The sequence below is a fragment of the Sus scrofa genome, chromosome 13, assembly GCF_000003025.6.
Source record: "Sus scrofa isolate TJ Tabasco breed Duroc chromosome 13, Sscrofa11.1, whole genome shotgun sequence".
NCBI lineage: Eukaryota > Metazoa > Chordata > Mammalia > Artiodactyla > Suidae > Sus > Sus scrofa.
Window position 1 is genome coordinate 137,299,492 of NC_010455.5, and position 23,581 is coordinate 137,323,072.

Sequence of the window (23,581 nt, forward strand, 5' to 3'; positions counted from 1 at the left end):
AAAACATACCAAAACGGAAACCATAATGATCCAGAAAAAGCACATGGTTCCCATCAGCTTCAGAGTCCCATTTTCCCTGATCACTTACTGTATTTCCCCTCAACATCAGTCATTGTCTTTTTTGACTTTTGTCTTTTCAGGGCTGCACCTGTGGCATATGGAGGTTCCCAGGCTAGGGGTCTAATTGGAGCTGTGGCTGCTGGCCTATGCCACAGCCAGAGCAACAGCTGATCCGAGCCGAGTATGCAGCCTACACCACAGGTCATGGCAACACCGGATCTCCAACCCACTGAGCGAGGCCAGGGATCAAACCTGCAACCTCATGATTCCTAGTTGGATTCGTTTCCACTGTGCCACGATGGGAACTCCAAAATCAGTCATTTTCAAACAGGATATCGTGTGGTCTGACTCCCGTTCTGTTCTCCAGTGATCGACAGGGGCCTCCCTCTCCACCCACCTGCCCCCAGCAGCCTCTTCCTTGCAGACATGACAGCGGAGCGTGGCTCTCCGCCTCCCCGCAGAGGGCGTGGAAGGATGGAGAACAGCAGGCCCACCTTCCCGCACAGGCTCCGTGGAGATAACCCACACCACCAAACAACTGGTTTAATTTTATTTCAAAAGTGTACAAAACGGCCATTAGCGGCTATAAAAAACTTCGTCTTCAGAACACACGGAAATTCAAAAAGAACAAAACAGGTATATCGTTCACAGTGTAATGGAAAAGCTTCCTCTGAGGCAGAAATTACAACTCTTCCTTCTTCTTTCCTAGTCTCTCATGGTCTCCCTCCCGGAGCGTCCGAATGAAACTGGTAAATCCCAATTCCTGTAGGGAAGGGGAAGAGAATAGAAGGAACTTGCACCCCATAAGGATGTGCATCGCTGCCCTCACTCCTCTGGACGCAGAGGGCCGGGGGTGGGGTGGGGGCAGCTGGCCACGTGGGAAGGGGCCGGGCCCAGAGCCTTGCCTTCTGGGCTGAGTGTTACGGCCGTCTCTGTGCTGTCGGGGAGGCCTCTGCTGTGGCTGTGACTCTGCCCATTAGCACACAGAGCTCAGGGCAGATGAGCTCCCCTGACTCACCGTCCGATCGCTGTCATACTTTTCCGCCAGCTTCCCGTAGTGGTAGTAGTGGAACGTCGGGTAGGCCTTGACGGCCTCCTGCTGGCACAAATCCTGGTTCTTCTCTTTGATGCAATCAACGGCAGCGCAGGCAATCTGCAGGGTTGAAGAAAGGGAGGCGCTGTATAGGGGGTCTCAGTCTGAGAGCTGAGGCCTGGACCCTCTGCACCCAGGCTGCACTGGAGGCCACACCGGGTGCTTTTTGATTTCCTCCCCCAAAAGTAAGGATACGCTGAACCAAAGTATCCCTGGGCCAGCGCTCCACTGAGTCTGACGGGGCCTGCTTTAATGCCCCAGGCAGACAGGTAAGGTTAGAGGACTTAGCTTGGAATGCCCTCAGCCTAACCTTTAAAATCAAGAGTATAACGACTGTAGGAGTTCCCATCGTGGCTCAGTGGTTGACTAGTAGCCATGAGGATGCAGTTTCAATCCCTGGCCTCACTCAGTGGGTCGGGTATCCTGCAATGTTGTGAGCTGTGGTGTAGGTTGAGGACATGGCTCAGATTTGGTGTTGCTGTGGCTGTGGTGCAGGCCGGCAGCTATAGCTCTGATTAGACCCCTAGCCTAGGAACCTCCAAATGCTGCAAGTGCAGCCCTAAAAAAGACAAAAAGAAAAAAAAAAAAAAGTATAATGACCATGAAGGAAATTATGACTTGAAAGCATCTGTAAACAGCACAGCTCTCATAATGCTTTCTGTGAGGCACTGTGGGACTCACTGATTTATCAACTTATATTTCCTGAACACCTGTTGGGGGAGGCAGTGTAGTTCCAAGGTTAAGAATAAGAGCTCTGGGGAGTTCCCGTCATGGCCCAGCGGTAACGAACTGGACTAGTATCCATGACGATACAGGTTTGATTCCTGGTCTTGCTCAGTGGGTTAAGGATCCAGCATTGCCATGAGCTGTGGTGTAGGTCACAGACGTGGCTCAGATCCCTTGAGTTGCTGTGGCTCTGGTGTAGGCCGGCAGCTACAGCTCTGATTCAACTCCTAGCCTGGGAAACTCCATGTGCCCGTGGGAAGCGGCCCCAGAAAAGGAAAAAAGACATGAAAAAAAAAAAAAAAAAAGCAAGAAAGAGGTTCCCAAATTGGCCATGGGCCTCTTGCCCATTTAACAAATTCTGCATGCTGGGTAGTTTCTCCTTATTTATTGCTCTTTCCCAATAAGAGGGTAAAAGGCAGACAGGTGGAACTTGACTCCTGTTGAGGTCACAAAGCAGGGAAGGAGGGGAGACGGTCAATTCATGGCAACAACAGCTCACAAGCCGCATAGAAGACGGGTGGGCAGTTTCTGATGGAGAGGCACCATCACTGGAAGTCTTGCTAGGGGCCAAGTCTGTTCTAGGTGCTAGGACACTGGTAACCCTGACAAAGTCAGCCATCAAGCGACTGACATTCTCACTGCAGGAAGGCCGCTAACAGACACATAACAAGCAAGATGGCTATAGGGTCCAGGAGATGCTCTGAAGGATGATCAGAGGGTACTTGAACAAGCCCAGAGACAGAGGAGCTGCTTTTGCCAGGATGGCCAAGGAGGCCTTTCTGAGGAGCTAACATTTGATCTGAGACCTGAAGGATGTGCAGGCAGCCAGCTGCATGAAGGCGTGAGGAAAGAGCACCCAGGTAGGACCTGCCCCAGTGCCAGGACCTGAGAGAGGAATGGCTGTGGTACCTCCGAGCGCAGGAGCCTGCTCAGGAGCCCAGATGGAACTACCACCACCCTGGAGGTTGAAAGCTGCTGGACAGCCGTGACTTACAGAGTTCTGTGGCTGCTGGTATTCACGTGTGGATGGAGCCCCCTTTCCGGGTAGGAGAGCCCTGTAGGCCACCAACAGTCATGCTTACTGGTCACCTACCTGTGCCAGGTGAGTGGGGGCTACTGTTCCACAGCCGGAGGGCTGACAGGCAGTGAAGAGTGAGGCGTGGCCTGCACTCCTGTTACCAGCTTCTGCACTCCCTCACCCGTCCTCACGCCCCCCCTTCTGCTTCTTCAGCTATGTAACTTTCTAGATGACGAGACCGCTTCAAGCAGAGTTTGCAAACTCGCTCACACAATCTGTATCTGGCTCTCAGTCCTGTTCTATTTGGCCTGCACAGAACTTAAAAAAGAAAAAAAAAAAATTGGAATAGCTGCCAATCTAGAAAAAGAGCCAGAAGATTTTTATATAAGGTTTGGCTCTCTAGCTTCCCTTTAAAAGCCAAATTTGAGGGCACTTGCCCTGAATTCCCACAGGCAACATGTGGCTGGAGCGGAGGGGTGGCTGTCTCCTTTAGGCAAATCCACTTGCCACTGCCCGTTCCACAGCAGGTAACCCCTGCAGGCTTCTGAGAACCCCAGCTCACCGTCTAAAGCCCTTCTGGGATTGTTTAGAAACGGGAGGCAGAGGCTTCTGTGGCCGTCCTCAGGGCTCCTTTTCTCAAGGCAGGCGCTGGGGGGCCAGCTCAGAGTGCAGCCTGCACAAGGGGCAGCCTCTGCATCCAGCCCGCAGTGAGGGGCCATCGCTCCCCTGCCAGGCTGTGCAAGTGTTTGATGAGCACTGCTTCAGGCTGCTGCTCTCCCTGCATCCGCTTTAAATTATGAATTTAATTTGTATACATGCCCTGGAGCTGTGGGAAATGTAGTGTATGGTTTTATAAATCTACTAAATTAAAAATGTGTACTTATTCTGAATCCCCCTAAAATAGCTGCCAGCCACATATACCAAGTGCTACTTCTGGCTGCAAAGGCTCCTCTGCCCTCAGTTTCTAGAGAAGGGGAGGGAAGCGTGGGCCTCTCTACAGGAAGTGGCTTAGACTCTTTGGAAAGAAGGCAGCAAACAAACCTTTCCTCATCTGTCCCAATGTCACCTGTCTAAACTCCTGCCCCCATTCCACCCACTCTAGATTGGCAGTGACTCACGTACAGCACCGAACACACACTAACTTCTATTTGTTCTCAATGGTAGGTGGCTGTTGGTGCCCTGCGTGTCCTCTCGGCCCAGAACGTGCCACTGGTATCTGCAACTCTTAGCCAAAAGGAGCTAGAAGTAAGGCCAGCACTGGATTGTGCCTCCTCAACCTCTGAGGGGGATGACGCTGAGGGTGGGGTGTCCAGAGACTGAGCCTAGTTACCCACCTGCTCTGGTTCCTTCCTCTATCTCTTAGCTCCTTCCTGAGATTGCCTCTCCCAAAACCCCTTCAGGTGAACCCCAGATCTTGAGTCTACTTCTGCGAGACCTCTGCCTATGCATTCAGTTCTGATGCTGCCACGAAGTAGCTGGGTGACTGAGCTAATCACTGAACCTCTCTGAGATCCAATCTCATCTGGAAAATGAAAGACTACCATACTAGTTGATTAAGCTACCGTGAGGGCAACCTAACATAATGCTTTAAAAGTCTTAGCAGGAGAGGAGTTCTCAGGAAATATCATTTATCTAGTCAACATTTTGAGAGGTTTCAGGTGTCAAGACTGCGGAGGGTGGGGGATTCAAGGACAAACAAGGACCCTGCCCTCAGGGAGCTCTCCTTTCTGATGGAACTCAGGGACAATGCACAACACACACAAGTCAGCCTGAATTACAGCGGCCTCATCAGCAAATCACAGACGGGCCCTGCTGCCCCAGGGCCCACCCCTGTGATGACGGCTAGGAGCTGCGCTGCACAGCCGTCCCCCCAGCCTCTAACCCCAAGCTGGGGACACCTTGAAGTGTAGTGAATGACACGCCCACTTTGCCAGCCCAGGGTGCCGACCCTGCCTGCATCTGCCAGCCTTCTACCTGAGACCTTCATCCTCCATGGCCTCTTCCAGAATGCCTTCTGTTCCAGCACTAACAGTGTGCAGCCTTTTCTCCCTGCCTCCCGACATGTCAACCGCTAAAGTCCCCAGTAACCTCCTGGAGGGGGTAGAGGCTCCCTAGTTAAAATATGAGCTGCCTCATGCGGCTTTATTGATTCAGTAAAATAAATCTCTGCAGGAGCTAATATTGACTTTGGCTATGAAAATGGAAGTGAACAACCAACTGCATATTGATTGGGGAAGGAACAAGGACTAGCTTCTGGGTGGAAAAAAAATTGCAATTCTGGCTCAGAGGTGGCAGAATGGGGTGGCGGGAAGAAACTAGGAATCAAGGAGAGCCAGTTCCGGCTGTCAGTGACTCCTAGGGCTCTGTGTCTCGATCCCTCACGAGAAGGAGAGGGCCGGACTGGCCAGTGGTCCCACATACCGGCCTGTGGTCAGCAGAAGAGCCAGCTTTTAATAATCACAAATTCCTGGAACCACCCACCCTGGGGCTCTGATCTGATAGTTCTAGGATGGTGCCCAGCAATCGTGGCACCAGTATTCCAGGCTGGAGACAGAACGCTTTCCTGCTGCTGCTGAGAGCTACCTCTAGGAGCCCCAGGCCTGCCAGCTGCCTGGGAAAGAGAAAATAGGTGTGTTCCTGAAAACGACTGCGGGTGATGCCTGGCTTTGAATGAAGGAAGCTGGAGACAGAGGGAAGAACTCTAGGAAAAGGCCAGCCCATTACTGGCCCAAGTTAAAACAATTAAGCAAAGGCATATCAGTGTTTCAGAGAAGGATGAGTCATCATGGAAATGAGAAGAGAAGGACTGGCCCTTGGCTGCCCACTGTGGGCACAGCCAGCTTGATCTTGTTGGGATTGACCCCTTTGCTGACCTGAGCATGGAAACCTGAGCAGCCAGGGGGGCAGGGAACCCCCATGCCTATCACCTGTCTGTGTGTTCAGAACAGGGGGTATTCTGGGTAAAGAATGATGGGAGTGACTGCCAGTCTAGAACTGGCCCCAGGGAGTAAAGCATCTCCAAATCAATCAATGCCCAGATGATGGGGGAGCCCTGCAGGTGGGGACTGGCAGCCTGGGAGGTGTTGGACCTCCCAGAGTGGGAGAAGCCACCCTGCCAAGGCCCCCAGTGGCAGAAGTGGGTGGAGTGGTGAGGGAGACAGAAGACAGGAGGGAGGCCCTTCTTGCCATGCCCCTCTCAATGCAGGCAGGCAGAGGAGAAAAATGTTTCTGGTCCTTATAGCCCCTACTGGTGGTGAAGGGTGCCTCAAGGGCATAGGCAGGGCTTGTGGGTGACATGGGCACTTGGCGAGTTCAGGGGAGGGGCTCAGAGTCTGAGTCCCCACACATGTGCCTGTGCTCTAGTCCAGCTTCCCCTGACTGTCTCTGGACAGCTCTCATCATCCCTTCACTGCCACTGTGTAGGGCTGATGCAAGGGGACATCTGCATCTGAACCCCGTCTACCTGGCTGCGCCTGGTTCTGCCCGGGAAAATAAGGCAGCGAGGCAGAGATGAGCGGGACTTGGGTCTGTGTGTACGTGTGAGTGCGATTCTGGGGCCTTTTGGGGGAAAGTTCCTACAATGGAACCCCAGGCTGGAAAGGGTCTTTGAGACCATTTATTTATTTATTTATTTATTTATTGTCTTTTTGCTATTTCTTGGGCCGCTCCCACGACATATGGAGGTTCCCAGGCTACGGAGCTATAGCCGCTGGCCTACGCCAGAGCCACAGCAACTCGGGATCCAAGCCGCGTCTGCAACCCACACCGCAGCTCACGGCAACGCTGGATTGTTAACCCACCAAGCAAGGGCAGGGATCGAACCCGCAACCTCATGGCTCCTAGTCGGATTCGTTAACCACTGCGCCAACTCCCTTTGAGACCATTTAGACCAGCACCCCAACTTTATTTTATTTTTTTTTAGGGCCACACCTGTGGCATATGGAGTTTCCCAGGCTAGGGGTCGAATCAGAGCTACAGCTGCCTGCCTATACCACAGCCACAGCAATGCCAGATCCGAGCCGCGTCTGCAACCTACACCACAGCTCACGGCAACGCCAGATCCTTAACGCACTGAGTGAGGCCAGGGATGGAACCTGCATCCTCATAGATACTAGTTGGGTTCGTTAACTGCTGCGCCACAACGGGAACTTCAAACACCCTGACTTAAGAAGAGGGGAACTCAAGGTCTAGAGAGTTGATATGATTCCTTCCAGGTCGCATAGTTTAGCAGCGGCCAAGATGCACCAGCCTGAGATCAAGGTCTTCTGTCTGCCAGACTTGCCCTCAGCCTTGGAGTCTGCTCCAGCTGCTAAGTTGCCTTGGGGGCTGTGCCTGTGGCCCCCTCCCCACGCTCTAATCCAGTCCGCAGCTCTAGCTTGTTAATTTTATGCTTCATCAGTCGGCAGCTGCAGGAGCCTTTCACTCAGGCGGGAGGAGTCTCTGCACACATGGCCTTGCTCTCCTCCACCTTGGCTGCCTCCAGCTGACTTTTGTTGGATTTTTTAAACTTTCCTTTTAATTATGCAAGTAATGCATGACTACAAATCCTACCATAGAAAGATTTGAACACTAAAAAAATACAAACGAATGACCTCCTTACCACCCCCTCCTCCAAGGAAGGGCTGTAATGGGTCAGTGTATCCCTTTTAGTTAATTCTTCCGGCATAAATGCAGCCTGCACTATTCTGTCTCGTGAAAACAATGCCTTGGTTCCCAGGAATCCCAGGTCTCGACAGAACCTATGAAGGGCACTGGTGGCCAGGCCAAGTTGGGGGCGGGACAAGAGATGAAGCGGGGTTGGGGGGTATCCTTACCTTTCGGTCATCTTTGAAGACATCAGCAGTGGCAGTAAAGTGTGGAATGACCTTCTTGCAGTGTGGGCACCCTGAATGTGAGGGGAGGAGAGAGTGTTACATACGTGGGGGAGGCTTTGGAGCCAGCCCTGGAGAAGAGCCCCTAGAGAGGCTTTCAAGGAGTTTCCACCCGGCAGACTTGGCCTTTCATCCGCCTCCCGCCCCCGGCACACCCCACCGTCAGGGCTCATGGATTAACCCCACCGATCAGGCCATTGCCGTGTGTCTGCTGCAGGCACAAGGGCTCTGCAGGGGGCCTGTGTCCGCATCAGGTGCACTCCTGCCGGGGACCTTCCACCCCACAACCTCCCGTCACACCCCCACCCACAAGCCTGGGGGTCGGGGAGAGGGACACTGCAGTCTTGCTCTATAAACTCCTTGGACAGAGGGCTGCCCTCAGGGATGGGAAGAGCCTGATCCAGGGTGTAGAAGGAGCCTGAGATTAGAAAAGGAGGACAGTGCTCAGGATTCTCCGAGCCTGTTACAAAGCCCTGTGACGACGGCAAATCTCTGCACTTCATGACTCAGAAGGTGGGACTAGGAAAGTAGGGGCCTGGGAGCAGCCACTCTAACCGATCCCCTCTGCTCATGCCTTGCTGCCAATTCCTGCATTCCCGGAGCTGGCTATCCCAGAGCCAGCAGCTAAACCAGGCCTCTGGTCCTCCTGCTGTCCTTCTACCCTCTGCTCTACGATCCACCCAAACCCTGGATCCAGGAATGGGAGATTCGAGGTCAGGCTAAGAGGAGGATGAGTCACCGGGAGCCCCTGCTGGCTTCTCAGGCTCTGGGTTGCCCACCTGGGAATGAGGACCTGTAACTCAGGAGGCCCTGGATAGGACAGCGTGTGTGGGCCGCCCTGAAGCCATGCAGCTCTGATGACAGTGTCCCAGGCATGGGGCCACTTTCTCCTCCTGTCCTGGCAAGGGCGGGGCAGCATCCACTGAGGAGGAGGCCCAGGAAGCTGCAGGTCGCTCTGGTCCAGAACCACTTTCCTGGTCCTTCCCTGAGCGCTGGCCAATCAAAACCTAAGCCCACCTCTCTCAACCACTCTCTAGACACGGAACACTACTTCCAAGAGAGCAGAACTGCTTTGAGGGAAGAATTTCCCTGACTGAGGCAATTAATTCTGATCAAAACACAGGTGGGAGAGGCCAGATGCCCCATGGGGAGACCTGGCTCCAGCCAACTTCCGACAAACGGCCGTGGAGAAGCCAAGGCAGAGAACAGAGACAGCTTGTCTCATCTGCTCCCTCTCTTTTTAAAATAAGATAATAATGACTGGCATTTCAAAGGGTTCTGTGAAACCAAATTAAGGCTAAGCTACAACTCTAATCTGAATTTAGCACTCGAACCAGTTCCTGAGATGGGCAGGACCACCCATATGGCCTGGCTGGCGGAGTGGCCAGCTGGCCGCAAAGCAGCACGGACAGTGATGAGGAGGCGGCTTAGGGGGATTTTCCCAGCATTCATCACAGGAGAAGAGGAGAGGGCTGGGCTGGTTACAGCTTACACCAGAACTGAGACAAGGTACCTCAGCACAGCCTAACTCATGCAGACGCTAATGACAACTACAAGAATACTTTACTGATTTGACCGAACAGAGGGAAGAATGTCTCAAATTCATAAAAATATCACAGTAAAGGAATGACAGTATATAGCTCTTAAAATGTTCAAAGAACCCAGTGCGCTGGTTGAGACACTCGTGAAAGTATACCCTGAGGCACCCAGAAGGCCCCGGTGAATGGCACATACATGCCCATAAAGACATCAGGCTGGCCAGAAATAAGCTACCTCCTTCCCCCAAGTCTGGTATCACTGCTAATTTCTCCTTTCTAACCTCTCTATTTCCTGAAAGCATAAAGGTCACTGCTGGCCTAGTGCAAAGTCCTGCTACCATCAGTTTAAAGCATCTAGGTCTCAGATTAATGGCTTTCTGGTGCATCTCATTTCCTCATTATCCAAAAGAAAGAGCATGGCAGATGAATAACTAGAGGGGAGGCTGCTTTGGAAAGGGCATGAAGATGTTTCCCAGGGCGGTCAGGGGGGCAGAAGAGGCATGATTTTTTAATTTGGACTCTTTAAAAAGGCACCACCTCTGTGCAGCGGGAAACCAAAGCAGCCTCCCAGAGTGGGGAAAGCGGAACAAAGACCAAGGACAGGACAGAAAATTCCAATTCTAGAGACTCAGCAAGCTGGCCTAAGAAGGGCAGTCACCATGACCGGACCCAGAGCAAAGGGGTAGGGTGGGGGTGGGGGGTTGGAATAGGAGAGAACAATGAAACAGCAGGAGGAAGAGCTGTGTAGGATCTGGGGAGGTGGGATGTGAGAGAGATGAAATGCAGGGGGAGGCGGGATGTGGGAGGGAGAGAAATGGGGGCTGGCATTTGCTTTTCACTTTATACCTACTTGTATCAGGTGTGTGACCTTTCTGTAGTATTTCGAATCTTTATATATGTGTGTGTGTGTGTATATATATATGTATACATTATATACTATATATATTATAAACAAGGCTATATAATTTTTATCATTGAGGAAATTTGCAGACCTTTTTGTCTCTAGTGAGTTGTCCTTCTCCGCGCCCCTGTCCAGTCTCAGGAGCTCGGAGCAGAATTCAGGACAGGAAAGGGCGGGAAGGGAGGTGGCAGACACCAGGCACCAAGCCATCTGCCAGAAGCTGAGTTGCTCAGCGATGGGCCCCGTGTGGACTGAGTTATGTCTCATCAGATCAGACCACGAGGCCCTTGAGGGTCTCCCAGGCCTCCTCCTCTCATGTCCTGGGCTCCAAACACCGCTCCAGCACACAGCAGTTATTTGAGGGAGGTCGGTGGCACCCTGGTAGGAGTCCCCACTGAGGTCAGAGGGGAGGGGAGACCATTTCTGGGGAAAACATTTAGTCTGGACTTCGTCATGTGTATCAACTGGCTGGCCGAGGACTCTTCTCTGGCCAGGTTGTCACCGCTGCGGGGAAAGTTCTTACCCTCTGAATCAGGATGGTGACAAAATAAAAGCACCCACCCAGGCTGCAGGAAGAGCTCTGTCACTAACTTGGTGCCAGGCCTTGGGCAAGTCACACATCTTGTGGGTCTCAAATTCTTACCCCTAACTCTGACCAGAAGGAAGCCAACTTCTTAAAGTCCGCTCAGTCTTCCAGGCTTACTCTAAGGACAGAGAGAAACTCTATATGGAACTGAAAGAGTGTAAGCCCACTTGCAGAAGAAAAGGCCAAACCAGAGGGAAGTGTCAGCTGCCTGAGGATGGGGTCTGAGGCTGGGGGACAGTGGGGCCAGGAGGCCACCTGCCCAGACAGTGAGGGCACGGAAGAGACTTTACGAATTACTGACACTGGAGGGTAAGGACCAGGTTGAGCTGCCTGCTTCTCTGTGGAGTGCAGCTTTGTTATCCCCACTCTATTAGGCTAAGCTGGAACCTGGAGGCGCGGGGGGCGGGGGCGGGGAGTGAAGGCTCAAAGGGTGGAGAGAGAGGCTACAGGAGAGTGAGAAATTCAAGAGCCTATTCTTATGCACCAATGAACAACTTTGAAATGGGAAGACACAAAACCCAAGATCATAAACTCCCTGACTTAAGCTCTGATTAAAACAGGGCGGTGGGGGCAGCGGGATGCTGATCTAACATGACTGTACTTTTACCACAGCGTGAAGCCCATGGCTTCTGAGCCACTTGGGAAGGTCAGGGAAAGGAGGCTGGGCTGGGGGTGCTCAGACGACAAGGGAAGCAGAGGGCTAACGGGGCTGGCTGGATTTCCAGGTGCTGAGTTCCAAGGTTCCAAGATCAAGTCAGTGCCTGGAGGGATGGAGGGAGCCGAGGGGTGGAAGGATGCAGTCAGGTGGGAGGCAAGCAGCCAGGAAGATTCCAGGGACACGAGGAGACTGAATAGTTACAAGGCAGGCCCCTGCCACAGACAGAAGCAGGGGGCTTTCGGACTGATGTGAGGATAGAACCTGATAGAGTTGACGGCTGGCCCTAGATTTTGAAGGACCTCAGCCTAGAATGAAACCAAGAGCTCTGCTCACAGCACAGACGGCCCAGAGTTGCCTGCAGGCAGCTGCCCTGGGCCCTGGGGGGAGCATCTTGGTTCGAACGGGCCCATCCCTCTGCCTCACCCCTTGGCCAGCGGCCCAGCTACTTACAAGGGGCATAGAACATGACCAAGGTGTGCTTCTTCCTCTTCAGGGTCTCCCGGAAGTTGTCCCCAGACAGATGCAACACGCTGGTCTGCTGCTCTTCCCAGGTGGGGTCTGGGGGTGGAGGGGCCTCGGGGCTGCAGGAATCAGGTTGGAGGGGGCATGGTCATTAGGAGAAGCTCATGCACAGGCAGGTGCTTCCACCGCCCCTCATCCCCAATCACTCAGGAGCGCGCTCGAGAAAAGAATCCCTTTGCATCCTTTCTAAAACCGTTGTTTTTTTTTTTTTTTTAATTTTCCGCTGTACAGCATGGGGACCAAGTAATACATACATGTATACATACTTTTTCCTCCCATTGTTGTGTTGCAATGTAAATATCTAGACATAGTTCTCAATGCTACTCAGCAGGATCTCATTGCAAATCTATTCCAAGAGCAATAGTTTGCATCCGTTAACCCCAAACTCCCGATCCCTCCCACTCCCTCCCTCTCCCCCCAGGCAGCCACAAGTCTATTTTCCAAGTCCATGATTTTCTTTTCTGAGGAGATGTTCATTTGTGCTGTATATTAGACTCCAGTTATAAGTGATATCATATGGTATTTGTCTTTGTCTTTCTGACTTACTTCACTCAGTATGAGAGTCTCTAGTTCCATCCATGTTGCTGCAAATGGCATTATGTCATTCTTTTTTATGGCTGAGTAATATTCCATTGTGTATATATACCACATCTTCCTAATCCAATCATCTGTCGACAGACGTTTGGGTTGTTTCCATGTCTTGGCTATTGTGGATAATGCTGCAATGAACATGTGGGTGCATGTGTCTTTTTTAAGGAAAGTTTGGTCTGGATATATGCCCAAGAGTGGGATTGCTGGGTCATATGGTAGTTCTATGTATAGATTTCTAAGGTACCTCCATACTGTTCTCCATAGTGGCTGTACCAGCTTACATTCCCACCAACAGTGCAGGAGGGTTCCCTTTTCTCCACACCCTCTCCAGTACTTGTTATTTGTGGACTTATTAATGATGGCCATTCTGACTGGTGTGAGGTGGTAACTCATGGTAGTTTTGATTTGCATTTCTCCAATAATCAGGGATGTTGAGCATTTTTTCATGTGTTTGTTGGCCATCTGTATATCTTCCTTGGAGAATGGTCTATTCAGATCTTTTGCCCATTTATCCATTGTGTGGTTGGCTTTTTTACTGTTGAGTTGTATAAGTTGCTTGTATATTCTAGAGATTAAGCCCTTGTCCACTGCATCGTTTGAAACTATTTTCTCCCATTCTGTAAGTTGTCTTTTTGTCTTCTTTTTGGTTTCCTTAAAACTGAATTTAAAATCTCGCTTTAAAAAGGAACTCATGGACTTGGAGAATAGACTTGTGGCTACCAAGGGGGAGGGGGAGGGAGTGGGATGGACGAGGAATTTGGAGTTAATAGATGCAAACTATTGCCTTTGAAATGGATAAGCAATGAGATCCTGCTGTATAGCACTGGGAACTATATCTAGTCACTTATGATGGAGCCTCATAATGTGAGAAAAAACAATGTATAGATGTATGTGTGAACTGGGTCACCTTGCTGTACAGTAGAAAATTGACAGAACACTGTAAACCAGCTATAATGGAAAAAAATAAAAACCATTTAAAAATAAAATAAAACAAAATAAAAATCTCAGTTTAAACATGAAGAAATCTGAACTATCAGCAAAGATTCCCTGTAAGGAGCTTATTAAGAAGCCATCTTGTTGAAGTTCCCTCGTGGTCAGCAGGTTATGGATCTGGTGTTGCTGCAACTGTGGTGCTGCAGCCTGGGTTCGATCCCTAGCCCGGGAACTTCCACATGCTGCAGGTGTGGACGACAACAATAACAAAGCCGATTTATGAAGGTGTGGAAGACCTGAGCCCCTTTCCTCTCTAGGTGTGTTCTGCTGTCTCCTGGCCGTGGATAGAAACCCCGGCACTTGGGCTCCCCTCCTGCTCCTTCCTGTCTCCTCTGGGACCCTGAGGCAACCTCCGTTATCTTCTGCTCCTGAGCCTTTGTCCCGATGGAGAGAGTGTGGGCTAAGGAGTTCGGTTGGTGTGGGGTCAAAGCCAGATAACTGACCAGCTGTGTGACCTCAGCTAAGTTACCAAACCCCTCTGAGCTTCCATTTTCTTTTCTGTTAAACGAGTACAATGATACCAACTTCCTGGGATCCTTATGAAGAGAAGAGACGGTAGGTAAAGCACGTGGTTGGTCCAGCAACTAATAGTCGCTAAGAGCCCATCTGCTCTAATAAACAACAGGCATTTGATAAGGGTTTATAATTTTTCAGTCTTTCTGTCCACTGGTTCCCTCCACTCTGTGCCACAATAATGCAGATCTCCAGGGTCTTTTAAAAGTCGCTGCTGCCCTTGCACCCCTTCCTACAACCACACTTCTCTCCCTTCTCTGAGAAGAGTGTCTGGGGGGTGGTCCATACCCAGTGGTTCGTACCACCCCTGCTTTCTCTCCTTCACCCCCCCGGTGGCCCCTGGCTTCTGACAGCTGGGCCTCGGGCTTCGCGCCCAGTGGGTGCCGCACCATCCACCCCACGACCACTCTCACCTTCCAGAAGCCCTCCTACTGCGTGCCAGCAGAGACCCTCCCTCGCCTTTCTGACAGCCCTCTCTCTTCTGGCTCCATCTCTGTGCCCCTGCAAATCCTCAAAAGATCTCATCCATCTATGTGGCTTCCATAATCCCCTCGGCTGAGGACAACTCGAGCCCTGACCTCGCATCTAAGCCCCCTACTTTCAGCTACTTCCACCTGGAGGTTCCCCCCACCCCCGCCGGCACCCCAATCGCCACAAGACTTAGAACGCGCCCCGCTCCTCCATATCTCCCAAATCAGCTTTCCTCTCCAACATCTTCATTTTGGTGAATGGCACCCCTGCTGTTGTGACCAAGACTGGCTTCACCCAGGCTTCTGTCTCCCCTCCTTCTTTGCCCTCCAGGTCCCCTGTCCAACACCCTGGCTCTGTGGCTGACACTGCCCACCAACATTCTGTTTTGCCCTATCCCTGAATTGTGCCTCCCAGGCTGGCCTGCTGGTGGGCCCATCTCCATCCCCCACAGCACGGCCACTGTGCATAAGCCTGAAAGTGCCATCAGCCTCATCCGATACCGACTGCTCACTCTGCTGCTGGTGACCTCATCTCTCCATCTCAGGGCATCTGCTGTTTCTGCTCTGCCTGAAGGATCCTGCCAGGCTCCCCCAAGAGTCCCTCTTTTCTTTTCCCGGGCAAGGCCCTTCACCTCTCTGAATCTAAGTTTCTTTTCTTTTCTTTTTTTTTTAATGCCCTTTTTTCGGGCATATGGTGGTTCCCAAGTTAGGGGTCCAATCTGAGCTGTAGCTGCTGGGCTATGCCACAGCCACAGCAACGCAGGATCCAAGCCACATCTGCGACCTACACCACAGCTCATGGCAATGCCGGATTCTTAACCCACTGAGCGAGGCCAGGGATTGAACCTGCATCCTTATGGATGCCAGTTAGCTTCGTTAACCACTAAGCCACGATGGGAACTCCTGAATCTATGTTTCTTCATCCAGGAAACTGGAATAAAAACTCTGGCCTTGGTAGGATTTGAGGATGGAATGGGGTCACAGCTACAAAAGCCTTCTGCAGAGGCTGGGAAGGTATTAGCACTTAGGTGGTGGTACTGTCAGTTATAGCTTCACATGAGAGCTGGAAATCAATAATAAACACAGCTTCTTTTCTTTGAGTATTTCCACACACCATGAACTGTGGTAAAGCACAATAATCCAATTTAATTCTGCAGACAAGTCTATGGGAAAAGTATTGTCTCCACTTTATGGATGGGAAACTGGGCTTTCACAGAGTCAAGTAAATGGCTTGGGGTCATGATCTGAATGCAGGGCTCTCAGATTCCAAAGTCCACGCTCTTATCCTAGGGCTTTTCAGGAGCTCAGCAGTGGTGACTATGGAAGGAAGGACAGAGATCCTCTGCACTTGCTATTTCTGTCCAGGCTCCTGGGCTGGGGATTAGCAACAATGAGTGCTCTTGATTCCCCTGGCTCTCTAACCACAGTGCAAGCACCAGGGACCTTGCCCAAATCTCCACCTTGTTCAGTTTTCCCCAGTGAACCAGCCCTGGCACCAGAGTGAGGCCAGAAAGACAGGTGTGAATAGCAACCTGACTTCTGCATCAGAAGCCTGAAGAGGGGAGTGCCTCATCGCTCTTAAACCCCTGCTCCTTTCAGGTCCCTAAGATAAAAGCCTGGCTACTCTTAGAATCCTCCCCCAGTGATAAGCAGGAAAAGTGGGAGGGGCTGAGACCTGGACCTCGCCAGCCCACTCACCTCTCGCCAGGGGCTTCTCCTGAACCTGGACGCAACTCTGCTCCCATTCTACCAGCTGGTGTTGCTCAAAGCCCCATGGCTGAGGGTTTCATTCACATCTGAATCAAAGCTTTAGGAACAAGAGCCAGGAATCTACACCTCAACACAGGGTTACACTATGTACATCTAAGTTTGAGGACCAATGTCCAAACAAAGTAACTCCATCTGGATGCTGCTATTTTGCCCAGTTCTCTTGTCACCCTGTGACTCTAAAGTCTTGGTTCTCAAGTGGGCATCATTATGCCAAGTACCAGGGGCCCCTACAAAGGCTAGAGTATGTCTTCTCACTTTCTCTCCCCGCCCAGTGCTGAAATGAGGACGTATTCTCAAATATTCAAATTATGTGTGGACATGTGTGTGTGTGTGTGTGTCAGGGGAGGGGGTAGACAGGAGAAAGCATCTGTGTGGTGGCCCCGTTAGACCCCCTCACAAGAAGGGGACATGCTAAGCCCTGCAGGTTTCAAAGCCCTCAGGGGAGGAACTGCAAAGCTCCTCAGATTCTCTGCACTTGCAGGCTGCTGTGAGCTGACTTGGGGCCCCCGCCCCAAATTTCTATGTTGAAGTCCTGAGGCCAAAGACCCTAGAATGTGATGGCATTTGGAGTTAGGGTCTTGAGAGAGGTAATTAAGTTAAAATGAAGTCATTAGGGGACCCTAATGCAACCTCACTGGTGTCCTTTTAAAAGAGAAGGGCACAGACACAGAGGGGCGACCATGTGAAAACAAAGAGAGAAGAGGGTGCAGAGAGAGGCCTCAGAAAGGTGACCCTCCTGACACCTCAGACTTGGGATCTCCAGAATTGTGAAGAAATTAACTTCTGCTGTTAAGCCGCCCAGTCTGTGTTACTTATGGTGGCAGCCCCAGCACACTCACCCACAGGCTGAGGGAGCTTTTCAAATCTTTATTCTTAACCCCAAACCACCGCAGGCTGCCCTGTGGACACGCCTGGAGGCCCAGACCCACACAAGTCGAAGGGAATGGAACTTAGTGTAGATGGTAAAACCTGGGGCTAGGACCCTGGGGAAAGGGGTCCCAAATAAAGAAACACACGGCTTCCTAGGGCTGATGAAACTGCGCCCAGAAGGGCCACCTGTGGCGGGGCTGGGTGAGGAGGACCCACAGTCAGCACACCAGAGGTGAGTCCAGGATTGAGAGGCCCAATCCGCCTTGGCTGCCGGGCCCGGAGCCAAAGTCAGCAGCTCCTAAGGTTTTCTTAGTCTCTCAAGGCCACTTCCAGGGGCCGACAGCCAGGGGCAAGATGTGCTATCACGCCCATTCGACTTACTTCCGCATCCACTCAACAAAGTTCTTCTTTGTCCTGAGCGCGGGCACTGCATACTTCTCTCCATTCTTAAAATACTTGAGTGTAGGAAACTCGGAGATGTGGAATCTTTCTGCCAGGGCCTTGTGGACGGTGGCATCGACAGCTGCAAGGACACCAGAGCTCTGGGACAGGGGAGAGGCCAACCATGCACGACAGCCTCAGATACAGTGCTGGTAGCAGAGGAGCCCGAGCGCCAGCCCTCAACCCGCTCTGGGCCTGCTGGGACTTCACGGGGGGAAGGGGGGATGTCTCAGATCCCGGGAACAACTAGACTGTGGCATGAACGTCATTCTCATTTGTGGGCTAAGATGAAGCCTTTCAATCTGCCCCACCCACCAGGGTGCACAGACTGCGGCTATTCCCAATAGACAGGGTTCCACAGAAGAGAGCCATGACCTGGAGGAAAGGTCACCTGGACAGGGGTGGGAACGTGACCCCCACAGTCTCTCTGCATCCCTCTGTCCCTGGTAGGGGTCCCACCTGTCTAAACATGTCCACTCATGGACAGAGAAGGACTGCAAGCCTCCAGGGACCGGGAGAGCTGCTGCGGAGCTTGCATTTGGAAATCCTTGTAATGATTTATATTATTGACTAGGAGAGACCAGTAGGGGAGATTAAGGAAAGGGAGCTTACGTCTGCTTCTCCATGGAGGACTTCTGCGGCATTCTCAAACTCTGGCTTCATTTTCTTACAGTGTCCACACCCTGTGGGAAGAAATCAGGGGAAACCATTTCTATGGCACAGAGGCTCCAGCAATGTCTGCTGCTTCCATAAGACAGCTGGGTCCTACTCCCAGACCCAGGGGTACCCAGGAGAAAAGAATAGCAGCAGCTCAGAGAAAAGAAATCTTTTGTCTGATCCACTGGGGTGGGTGGGTGGGTGGGGACAGAAGCAAAAAAGAAATTACTGCATTAACAGTACGGGTGATACACATATAGGCCCTGTGTGCCAGGCACTGCTCTGAGGGCTTGATATTCTCACGACAGTATGAACTACATTATCTCAATTTTACAGGCGAGAAAACTGAGGCACCTAGAAGGTGGATTGGCTGCCCAAGGCTGCAGACATAGCCACAGGTCACAGAGCTGGGCTGAAGACCCAAGCAATCTGGCTGGAAGTCATGGTCACCAGCAGCATGGGCTGCCCAGCACCATGCTATCACACCATCATCTTCAGGGCAGAAGGGGGTCTGGGTCTTGAACTGGGAATAAGAATTCAAAAATGAAATGCAAGCATTTGGGGGTGGAAAAAAAAAATCAAGTTTCAATTGTCCCCAAAAGGGAGGAGGTATGATATGACAGGCACAGAGATCTGACTTGTCATTTCCAAATGAATGGTATTTTCTTGGGATAAAGACTGCTTGGGAGTTCCCGTCATGGCGCAGCGGAAACGAATCCGACTAGGAACCACGAAGTTGCGGGTTCGATCCCTGGCCTCGCTCAGCAGGTCAAGGATCCATCATTGCCGTGAGCCGTGGTGTAGGTCGCAGACACGGCTTGGATCTGGTGTTGCTGTACCTGTGGTGTAGGCCAGTAGCTACAGCTCCGATTCAACCCCAGCCTGGGAACCTCCATATGCCACAGGTGCAGTCCTAAAAAGACAAAAAAAAAAAAAAAAAAAAACCCAAAAAACAACAACAACAAAAAAGCTGCTTTGCCCTCCTCTCCTTACAACCACTTGAAAGCAGTAATATGTTATGAACAATAACATGTGGTACGTTAAAAAGGAAACAAGTACTTTTATGTAGGTAATGACAGGACATTAGTAAAGTGCTTTCATTTTAGTAGATAGAGTACTTTTTGGCATCTATACTGAAGGGGCTGTGAAGTAAGTAGGACCAGATTAGCTCAGGCTAGAGACAGCTCTAAAGGGAAACCTGGCTGGGGGGAGGAGGGGCACATACAAAAGAGGCTAAGGGGATGGCAAGGACATTCCACCATCTCATGGGCTGTGCTACTGCTTGGGAGCTTAGAGCACCACAACACTACTACTGATGACTGGGATAAGGAAAGGCAAGAAAGGAAGACATGTGGAGACCAAGCAACATGCTACTAAAAAAGTCAACAGATCAATGAAGATATCAAAGAGGATATCAGAAAATACTTCAAGACAAATGACAATGGAAACACAACTTGCCAAAATCTACGGGATGCAGCAAAAGCAGTTCTAAGAGGTAAGTTTATAGTGATACAGGTCTACTTTAAGAAAGAAGAAAAATCTCAAATAAACAACCTAATCTACCATCTAAAAGAATTAGAAAAAGGAAAACAGGCAAAGTCCAAAGTCACTGGTCTTTAAAAGATAAATATAATGATAAATCTTTAGCCAGGCTCATCAAGAAAATAAGAGGACCCTAATAAATAAGAAATGAAAGAAAGATGAGAAATAAGAACTGCTGGGGTTCCCGTCCTGGTGCAAATTCAACCCCTAGCCTCGGAACCTCCATATGCCATAGGCCGTGGGTGTGACCCTAAAAAGCAAAAAAAAAAAAAAAAAAAAGATAACAAATGCTATCACATCTATACATATGTAAATAAAAAATCCTAAGAGAATACTATAGTTATAAACCAACAAACTGGACAACCCAGAAGAAATGGACAAATTTTTAGAAATATTCAAACTTCCAAGACTGAATTAAGAAGAAACAGGCATTCTGAACAGATCAATCACTAGTAGTAAAATTGAATTTGTTTAAAAAAAAAAAAAAAAAACCTTCCAGCAAACAAAAGTCCAGGATCAGGAATTACTTAGTGGCCTCATGGTTAAGGACTTGGTGTTGTCACTGCTGTGGCTCAGCTGTGGCCTGGGAACTTCTGGATGCCCCAGGCATGGTCAAAAAACAAAACAAAACAAAACAAAAAAACAGACATCTTTTCTTTTTTTTTTAATTTGTCTTTTTAGGGTCATACCCATGGCACATGGAGGTTCTCGGGCTAGGGGTCGAATCAGAGCTACAGCTAACGGCCTATGCCACAGCCACAGCAATGCAGGATCTGAGCGGTGTCTGTGACCTACACCATAGCTCACAGCAATGCTGGATCCTTAACCCAATGAGCAAGGCTAGGGATCAAAACTGTCCTCATGGATACCAGTCGGGTTCATTAACCACTGAGCCACAATGGGAACTCAAAGACGTTTTTACAAGGGAATGCTACCAAACATATAAAGAAGACCTAATACCTACCCTTCTGAAACTATTCCAAAAAACCAAAGAGAATGGAACGCTCCCAAATTCTATGAAGCCACCATTACCCTGATACCAAACCACCACTACAAAAAAAGAAAATTACAGAGCAATATCTCTGATTAATATAGCTGTAAACATCCTCTACAAAGTATTAGAGCAAACCAAATTCAACCACATATTAGGAGAATCATATACCATGATCAAATGGGATTTATTTCAGAGAGGCAAGGATGGTTTAATACCCAAAAATCAATCAACATGATAAAACTTATTAACAAAAAGGATAAAAGTCACATGATCATCTCAACAGATGCAGAAAATACATTTCACAAAACTCAACATTCATTATAAAAATTCTCATCAAAGGTTGTGTAGAGGGGAGATAGCTCAAAATAATAAAGGCCATTTATGACAAACTCACAGCCAACCTCATACTCAATGGTGAAATGCTGAAAGCCTTTCCTCTAAAATCAGGAACAAAATAAAGATACCCCATCTCACCACTTCTATTAAACAGAGGATTGGAAGTCCCAGCAAGAGCAATCAGACAAGAAAAAGAAATAAAAGGTATCCCATGTGGAAAGGAAGTAAAACTGTTACGACTTGGAGACAACATGATACTATATATAGAAAACACAAGAGTCTCAACCAAAAAACTATTAGAATAAATGAATTCAGTAAAGTTGCAGGATATAAGGTGAAATATATGGAAATCTGTTGTTTTCTGTACACTAATAATGAAATATCAGAAAGAGAAGCAAGAAAACCATCCTGCTTAAAAAAAAGAAAAAATCAAAAAGCCCCAGGTGGCTCAGCAGGTTAAGGATTTGGCATTGTCACTACCATGGCTATGGTTGCAGGTGTGGTAGGGTTCAATCCCCAGCCTGGAAATTTCCACATGCTGCAGGCATGGCCAAAAAGAAAAAAAAAAAATTTAATTAATGAAGGAGGTGAAAGGCTTATATTCTGAAAACACTGATGAAGGAAATTGAAGCCGAGACAAAAAATCTGGAAAAATATCCCATATTTATGGACTGGGAGAATTAATATTGTTAAAATGGCCATACTACTCAAAGCAATATACAGACTTAATTTAATCCCTATCAAAATATCCATGATATTTTTCACAGAACTAGAATAATTGCAAAATTTACGTGGAATTTTATGCCAAGGCAATCTTGAGAACAAAGAACAAAGCTGGAGGTATTACCCTCCCTGACTTCAGACTTTACTACAAAGCTATACAGTCAAAACAGCACGGTACTGGCACAAAAACAGACATACAGATCTATGGAATAGAATAGAGAGCCCAGAAATAAACCCATGCACCTATGGCCAATTACTCTATGACACAGGAGGCAAAAATATACAGTGAAGAAAAGGCAGTCTCTTCAAGTGGTGCTGTGAATCTGAATAGCTAAATGTAAAAGACTGAAATTAAAACATTTTCTCATACCATATACAAAAATAAACTCAGAATGGACTCAAAACCTAAAGGTAATACCTGAGACCATAAAACTGCTAGAAGAGAACATATGCAAAACACTGACATAAATTGTAGCAAAATTTGTTTGGATCTATCTCCCAAGACAAAAGAAACAAAAGTAAAATTAAAAAAAAGGGACCGGAGTTCCCGTCGTGGCGCAGTGGTTAACGAATCCGACTAGGAACCATGAGGTTGCGGGTTCGGTCCCTGCCCTTGCTCAGTGGGTTAATGATCCGGCGTTGCCGTGAGCTGTGGTGTAGGTTGCAGATGCGGCTCGGATCCCACGTTGCTGTGGCTCTGGCATAGGCCAGTAGCTACAGCTCCGATTAGACCCCTAGCCTGGGAACCTCCATATGCCGAGGGAGCGGCCCAAGAAATAGCAAAAAGACAAAAAAAAAAAAAAAAAAAAAAAGGGACCTAATTGAACTTAAAAACATTGGTACAGCAAAGGAAACCACTGACAAAACAAAAAGACAACCTACTGAATGGGATACAATATTTGCAAATAATATGACTGATAAGGGGCTAATATCCAAAATATATAAACAGCTCATACAACTCAGAAGCAAAAAAATAAAGAACCTGATTTTAAAATGGGCATAAGACCTGCATAGATGTTTTTCCCAAAGAAGATACACAGTCAACAGACACATGAAAACGTACTTAACAACACTAATCATCAGAGAAATGCAAATCAAAACCACAATGAGCTATCACCTCACATCTTTCAGAATGGCCCCCAAAAGTCTACAAATGACAAAATGTTGATGAGGATGTGGAGAAAAGGGGACCCTGTTACAGTGTTTTTGGGAATGTAAATTGATGGAGCCACCACTGAAAACGGTATGAAGGTCCCTCAAAAAACTAAAAATAGAACTACCATATGACCCAGAAATTCCACTCCTAGGTATATATTAAAAACAAAAAAACAAAACAATACACTAATTAGAAAGGATACATGCACCTCAATGTTCACTGCTGCATTATTTAAAATTGCCAAGATATGGAAGCAACCTAAGTGTCCATCAACAGATGAATGGATAAAGATGTAGTACATATATACAATGGTATATTATTCAGCCATAGAAAATAATAACATTGTGCCATTTGTAACAATGTAGATGGACCTAGAGGGTAGTATGCTTAGTGAAACGAGCCAGAGAAAAATACTCTATGTCATCCCTTATATATGGAATCTAAAATATAAAACAAGTGAATGTATATAACAGAAACAGACTCCCATATGTAGTGCACAAACCAGTGGTTACCAGCGGGGAGAAGGAAGGGAGGAGGGCAAGATAGGGGTAT

The 23,581-nt window shown here is 49.0% G+C and overlaps 1 protein-coding gene across 1 annotated transcript in view; it reads right to left on the reverse strand.

Annotated features, from left to right (window-relative positions):
• The window catches only part of PDIA5 (protein disulfide isomerase family A member 5), a 98,380-nt gene continuing 75,393 nt past the window's right edge, over window positions 595–23,581 (reverse strand). Inside the window, exons 12-17 of the mRNA XM_003132633.5 lie at window positions 18,234–18,304; window positions 17,562–17,722; window positions 11,902–12,032; window positions 7,712–7,782; window positions 1,079–1,213; window positions 595–823 (exon numbers count right to left, since the gene is read on the reverse strand). Coding sequence (XP_003132681.3) covers window positions 743–823; window positions 1,079–1,213; window positions 7,712–7,782; window positions 11,902–12,032; window positions 17,562–17,722; window positions 18,234–18,304 — 650 coding nt within the window. The 3' untranslated portion in view covers window positions 595–742. The remainder of the gene's footprint in view (window positions 824–1,078; window positions 1,214–7,711; window positions 7,783–11,901; window positions 12,033–17,561; window positions 17,723–18,233; window positions 18,305–23,581) is intronic.